The following is a 7051-nucleotide window of genomic DNA, read 5'->3' as shown; positions in this document are numbered from 1 at the left end:
TGCAGTGAGGTCACTTTGCAGACTGTCTCACTTCACTTCAAGTTTCATGTACTTCACCCACTGCACAGTCGTCATGAATTGGCTTTGCAGACTGCATTGAAGTCTGATCATGACCACGTGCTGACCGTGAATGGCAGCGCGCGCTTGGCGCGCGCCACCAGACGTACTCGCCCCCCGTCCAAGTGGTGTCAGAGTCGCATAGAGTCGTATCTACTCCGCGTCATACCCCGTGCAGAGACAATAATAGAATGGCCGTGGCAGATAACCTCCATAGCATACTGGCAGTTTGCACTAGGCTCAAAGAATTCGTCAGGAGTCCATATGACAAGGTGTCGACTCAATTTTTGGAAATGTATTCGCGGGCAGATGGTATGGGCATTATTAGTGCATTTTTTAGTACTCTGTATACATAAATTTCCCCCGAGTTCGTCTTATGAGGACCAGTCAGTCACTCCGCCACACGTACGTGGGAATGGTACGGGATATTCCGCGGCTGGTCTTCCGACTTCAATGAAGACTTTGAAGCGCCTGCAACTTCACTTCATTCGGGTTGAAGTGTCAAAAACTCCACTGTGCGACACTGCAACTTCACTGCAGGAGCAACACTAGACCTAGTGTGTGTCAAGAATCACGCAAGGCCCGCATGCGCCTTGTGAGGTCGCGCAGTTCCTACTGCATCAGAACTGGCACAACCTCGCAGGATGCAATGACCATACGCAGACCTACTCCACAGGGAACCAGACCCTCGTATTACCTTTCCCCCGATTGGCCCATGCAAAATACGGCACAAAATTAAGATACATCTTACGTTCTCCCGCGCCTTGCCTTTCAACAGCAGTTCCGAGAACATTGAGGACAGGCACGTCGAGCTTCCATTCTTTAAACTTCTCGCTGTCCATATGCTCTTCGATACCGCCATCGAGCGGCAGCCGCAAAGCTCGCAGATCTGACACGGCAGGATTATCGATGCTTTCGAGGCAGTAGATGAACGGGCCCCGAGCGAGCGCTACACAGCCGCGATTTTCGAAATCCAGATGATGTGGATGGATGACCCGAGGATGGTAGGCATACTGCACTAGGACAGTCAGGGACGTCTGGGACGGGCCTGCATGATCACCCAGATCCAGTTTCGCCACAGATTCGGACCCAGAATATATTAACTGCGCATCGTCGCCGGCGCTGACCTATCAACACAGCGCTCAGACTTTATGTGGCGCCCCATTCAGGACATGAAGCGTACCTTCCAGGTATCCACACCAACGGGCTTCCTCAAGCACAACTTGAACTTCCCAACGTCTTCGGCGCTGCCCGTAAGGGTAAACGAGCTACTGCCACTCCATGGGTCCGATTCCTGCTGCAACACTACCACCCGGCCAGACCTTGTCTTTATCTCCACCGTCGACGAGACATAGAGATGGACGTAGACCACATGTCTGGAAGTGATAGAATATATGTACTTGCCCAGGGAGCCAAGTAATCGTGAAACCTTCAAATCCAGTATAAGTAAGACTGACAATTTGTTTCGAGGGAATAATAAGGTATCACGTTAGGCGGACAGCAGGCAACCTGGAACCACTCGCTCCGCTTCACAGCACCTTCGAGTGTCGCCAGCGGGTTGTCATAAAAAAAGCCTTTCCCATCAAGGCTCATGCCGACAAGGACACCGTTATACAAGGCGCGCTCCATCACTTCTGCATACCTAGGTTCATCGGATGTCACACAACGTTTCGACACCCACAATGAGAGGAGAGATGGGGCGCACTTGCAGTTGAGAGGGTCCAGCAGGAGCATCTGGCGAGCGAAGAAGACAAGGCCGATGGCGGCGCAAGTCTCGAGATAGCCTGGAAACGCGAGTCATTTTGTGGCCTTCTGAGGAAACAGTCTATCGATACTCGCTGGTCTCGTTGGGGAGGAAGTAATCAGGACCGAAGCCTTCCCACTCCCCTATCGCGCCCAAGCCTCCCTTAGGGTCGCGGTCGATTTTGTGGGTAATAACGACGGAGGAAAAGTACGTACCGTAACGTGCATCTTTCTTTCGGTGGTATTCGCCCATAGCGCCTCAGCGACAGCTTTCAAGGTCCCGTCTTCGCCCTTTGTCAAACGCGCAAGACCCGCAACAGCAGTCAGCCAGTACCTATTATCGGGCATACGTCAGTCACTCTGAGTACTCATGTGGGAAGAATAGGAGTAAATCGCACATGGCTCTGACCGAATGTCCCCTGATACCTTCCTTGGTCATCTCTCTGATCGGCTTGTCAGCTTGCATGTACTCGAACCTGTCCCCGCCTCGTCTCATAGGACCCACGAAGGCGTCCTCGCCCCTCGCTTCCGCTTCGATGTCGTAGTAATGCTTCTGCCAAGCTTCGGAATCATCGCGATATGCCCTTTTCTGTCCGCGTTCTTCTATGAAGTACTGTGCTAGGTCGAGCAGGGAAGGATCATGCGTGGTCTCGTATGCGCGGAGTAAGGCGAGTTCCAGGCACTGATGACCCGGGTAGCTGTGTGTGTCAGCGTACGGAAAGTGACATATAATTCTCAGCGTGTCAGGGACCTACCCATGCTTTTGGTCTTCCCCCGGGCCAAATACCGACCGTATATGCTCAATGTACTTCAGTGCTGGGCCTAACAGACGCATAGAATGTGCTGCAGAGCGTCAGCGCGTGTCGAGATTGGTCCATCGATGATTTAGACCTACTGTATTCGTGATGTGCTAACGCGGCTTCCAGGAGATGACCTGCGCAATACATCTCATGCGACCAACTGGGAGCTCTTCGGCATTGTCCTAGTTTGACATATGACTACTACTCACGCAACATTTGTCCATCGTCGCCCTGGCTCGACCACCTACACCCGTCCGGATTAAAAGATCATCCCTTCATCTCGTGAAGGGTCGCGCACGCACTGTATAGTATGAATTGAGGTATCCATCCTCCTGCTGGGCACCGCGAAATAGGTCCACCGCTTCCTCTACCAGACGCGCCAAGGCGGGATCAGGATGTTCGATCAGAGAGTAGCAAGCAGCTTCGAGCCATTTTGCAACATCAGAGTCCCTGTGTGTGTTAGCTTTGCTCAGACCGGGATCTCGAATTCAAGACAAGCATTGAGCCAACCAGAACCGATGTCTAACCACAATACACGTCAAACACCTAAATCGAGCGCGCTGAGCGATACATACGGCTTGTTCGGATCCCCTTCCCTCCACTGTAACTTCAAATTGTCCCATCTTCCCGTCTCTTTCATCTGTTGATATATAGCAGGAAGTGCGCCATCTCGTACGGCGCGAACACGTCCAACCCAGAAATCGCAAGTTACACGGCAATCTTTGAGATGAATGGGGACAAATTGGCTACTGTCATAGCTGGCTGGGGTGGCCATAGTCTGTTACAAGCACAGGAAAGACCGATAACTGATATAAACGCCCTTATCGTCATGCGGGCCGTCCTGCGATACCCGAGCCGGGTTTGCCACATTGAAGTCGATTGGTCAGTCCTTTCTTCTTCCTGAACGACTTGACTATCGCAGCAACAGTTCACCGACGAGAAGGATGTTCTTTGCTGAGCACAAGGCTCGAATGCAACACTAGCGCCTAGATACATTCGAGGTTGTATCAAGGACGGACAAGGGCGTAAAAGACTTCAATCATCGTTTGAGCACGAATCAATATCAATATGATAAAGTGAGGATTGTCCGTTTTATACAAATATTCTACTTCTATCCGAGGTCCATTGAATTGGAAGAAGATGGACGGGGCATCTAGCTGCTTGCCTCTAAGAATACGAGTTATCCCGCCATATCTATCAGGCAAGAAATCCACAAGCATCTTCAGCCCAGCGCTCTCAGGTGGCAGTTACTACGACCTCATACAAGAGAGCGACATCGCAGCATTTCCGTTGCACCCCATCAGGTCATACGCCACACTGAGCGTTTCCGTAGTCGGACGAGGCGGCTCCTTAATCCGCGGGACTCTCCACGTCCCAGGCCAACTCAGAGCGGACGCAACCCAGTACACCACCCATGGAATGATCAGCTGCCCGTCACATTCTATCCGCATGACGGACGAGACGAACCCCGTGGTCCACTCTAATGAACATGCGTCTCAGCTGGGGATCCATGAAGAAGAAGAGAGGCGTGAAATGAACCTTCACTGAACGCGCCAAACACCCAATCCTGTCCGTTGCTTAAGATGAACCATGGAGTTTGCTGGTGGAAACACTGATCCCATATCTACAGTCCCGGTCAGCATTCTCCTCAAAACGCCGACTGAACAAGGTCTTTCTTACCGACGCCCACAGCCACTCCTCCCTGTTGAACGCGTTCCTTCCATACCAGCACGTATCGAAGCTAGGAAACTAAACTCTGTAAGTCCACCAAAACTCAATTTCGACTCGTCTCATGAAGCCTACCGTTTTGCATGTAACGAACCTCAGCAAGTCTTTGTGCGACAGCAGCTCGGGCTCCCGGTACTCTATCACCACCGAGCCGTGGATGATACCATCCAGGACGGCTTGGTCCCTTCCAGTAGGTTTGATATGGCCGAAGATATTTGCGCCGAAGTCGGTCGCCTTGGCCGAGGCCACAGCTTGCGTTGTCGGACTCGGTCGTCTAGGTTCGGGCCATAACAGGTATAAAAGGCTCGCAGCGATCTGCACCAGCCAGAAGAAGAGGCTAACAACGCCGTCCAGCATCAGTCCTGCTCTGCTGCTTGGTTTGAAAATCATATCTGAGACTCACCTGAAAAGGTTCCAAGCCACAGGCGGACTGGGCGCCACCGGAGGATCCGTAGCCTTCTCCTTGCCCTTTGTCGGATCTCTTGGAGGTTCGGGAGGTCTTATGACATCCTCGTTAACTACAACCATGCCACAATCAGTCCATACGCCCCGGTACACAACAAGAATCCGAAAGCTCACACCATGCCACACACCGCTTGAACCTGTCAGGATTAATCCTCTCCATCCGCTTCAGCAACCGTGTCCTTTCGGGACGTACAGGCAAAGGGTGCGGCTTCTGCTTCCGCTTGTCCTTGATAGGCGGAGTAGGTCGCTGATACTCGCCCGCCCACATAGCTTCGATAACGAAGATCTCGAGGTACATACGCAGCTCGTCGATAGCACGTGTCGCCGTGGGCTTCGGAATCAGGTTCGCTATACGTTCGCGCATCAGGGGGTCGACAGGGACTTTCGAGGTCGTCATCACGGTTTGAGAGGGATACGGAGTGGTGAGTGCTAATGAAGTACAAGGTTAAGTGCTGTGGCGCGGGGTACATGTAGTTATCCACGCCACAGGGTGGCCAAAGCGCGTCGCATCAATGTCACGCGTTTCACGCCACACAGATCTTGGATTACCGATAGAACTGTCATTCAGCGTCACCGTGCGCGGCGATTGTGAAAGCATTTATTCCCGTGTATAAAGAAAATTACAAGATACTAATATGATAAATGAGGCTACGTTTCGTACTGAAAGTCATACGTAGGGATGCGCACGTACGAGCTCAGGTCGCTGGGGTCAGTTCTGGTCATGTATATGGCTCCCTCCGCTCCACAGCAATCACTGCTGCTTCGCGCTCTCCGCTGGTGTCGGCTCGGCCCCAATCAAATTCTCCTTGGCTTCCATGTCTGCTGCCCATAGCGCGGCTCCGATAGTGTTGGTAAAACTAAACAGCAATCCAACGAAAGGAACGAAGTTCAGCAATAGCGTGAATGCACCAAAGCTGTAACACAAAGGAAAAAGTCAGTAAGCAACGACCTCGTGGCGCACGAGATGAAAGCAATACGCACGCAGTGTACTCCGGCCTGTGTGACTCGATGAATGCTTGTCTCTGCTGCTTTGTGAGCCCCTTGAGCTGGAAGTAGCGTGAATGCCAGCCGGGTCCCTCTCTGCTTCCTAAACACACAATGTGGCGAACGTTAGTATATATAGTCTGGCGACACAAAGAGGCGAGACACACCATTGTACAAGATGAAGAAGGCGGTCCCGACTGCGGGGACAAAGTTCAAAGGCAGGGATAAGGCATACTTGATGATACCGCTGGGCGTGAAGCCTTGCAAGGGCCTCACCAACGCTTTTCCAACGTCACGACCCTTGCCACCGCTGCTTGCTCCCAGTCGCTTCTTTCCCTGAATCACGAGTTCTCGCTGCCCTCGAGCAATCAGAGTCGCGTCGAAAACCTGCGTCAGCGCTGGCTCGAGGAAGAGCGGCTTGGCCAGCAGGGTGAGGATCAGTACCGACTCCGCGCCGATGAGCACAAAGGCAAACAGAGGTGCCAGAGGGCCTGTTATGAGAGCGAGGATCGCCATTTGTGGCAGATATGTGAAGATGAGCAAGACGATGAATATTACGGTCGAAAGCGCGAGGGATTTGAGCAGCGCCGGGCGCACTGAGACGAACAACTTGGGATCTACGCAACCAATGTCTAAGCATTGCATTTAAGCTCTCCAGCCTGAATACTCACTGGTCACCGCGAAGATTATTCCGCGAAAAGGCCATAACCACGCAAACGACGATACAGCCTGGAAGGCATGTTGTCCGACTTCCTTAGCCCGCTCCTCAAGCTGCTGGGTTACCGGTGGATGGTTCGCATTCGAACTGGTCGACATGGCGGTGGAGGGCAAGAGCTGAAGCTACAAGTCGCGCTGAAAGTGGAGAGCGTCATGGTGCAGGCCTCGGGTCGTGTCGCTGGCTGTGACGTAGTGAGAGACGGTCTCTGGAGAGTCCGGCCAGAGTCCGGGGGGAGACTGTTCCTGAGACTACGCGTGACGTCACGCGCGCATGGACGCGTCAGACGCGTCGGTGGCAGGTCCCCTGGAGGTCATTGTATTAGAGAAGGGAGACAGTGAAGGAAAACACAAATGCAACATTAGTGCTCTGGGTATACGGGTTGCTCTAAGGATACCACATCATACATTCCGAGAAGTATAAAATAGAAAACTACAAATACAGATCAGTCCGAACACTGCAGAAGAAGCTACACAGAGGTCTTGCACGCTGACTCAGTCTACTCCGCCCATAATATGCATGCTACGCATTGCCGCCGTCGTTCCAATATCCCGCTGGG

The 7051-nt window shown here is 52.6% G+C and overlaps 3 protein-coding genes across 3 annotated transcripts; all 3 read right to left on the bottom strand.

Moving 5' to 3' along the window:
- Positions 1 to 692: 692 nt before the first annotated feature.
- Positions 693 to 906, bottom strand: GLOTRDRAFT_112630 (uncharacterized protein). Its single transcript, XM_007872567.1, has one exon. It carries the CDS (start codon positions 897 to 899, stop codon positions 723 to 725), a length of 177 nt encoding a protein of 58 aa, XP_007870758.1. The 5' UTR covers positions 900 to 906; the 3' UTR covers positions 693 to 722.
- Positions 907 to 1907: 1001 nt separating this feature from the next.
- Positions 1908 to 3247, bottom strand: GLOTRDRAFT_66594 (DUF1680-domain-containing protein; the record flags this gene model as incomplete). The annotated part of the gene is made up of 9 exons (XM_007872566.1): positions 3176 to 3247; positions 3111 to 3122; positions 2903 to 3050; positions 2810 to 2844; positions 2696 to 2760; positions 2556 to 2643; positions 2199 to 2498; positions 2017 to 2134; positions 1908 to 1963 (listed from the first exon to the last, which is right to left on the bottom strand). Coding segments are annotated over exons 1-9 (885 nt in total), but the record flags the coding sequence as incomplete, so codon positions are not given.
- A 2351-nt stretch (positions 3248 to 5598) lies between these two features.
- On the bottom strand, positions 5599 to 6557 carry GLOTRDRAFT_5721 (uncharacterized protein; the record flags this gene model as incomplete). Its single annotated transcript, XM_007872411.1, has 4 exons — positions 5599 to 5707; positions 5775 to 5876; positions 5941 to 6394; positions 6449 to 6557. Coding segments are annotated over 4 exons (774 nt in total), but the record flags the coding sequence as incomplete, so codon positions are not given.
- Between the last annotated feature and the right edge of the window lie 494 nt (positions 6558 to 7051).

The sequence above is a fragment of the Gloeophyllum trabeum genome, assembly GCF_000344685.1.
Source record: "Gloeophyllum trabeum ATCC 11539 unplaced genomic scaffold GLOTRscaffold_00018, whole genome shotgun sequence".
Lineage (NCBI taxonomy): Eukaryota > Fungi > Basidiomycota > Agaricomycetes > Gloeophyllales > Gloeophyllaceae > Gloeophyllum > Gloeophyllum trabeum.
This window is presented reverse-complemented; position numbering and strand designations above follow the sequence as displayed.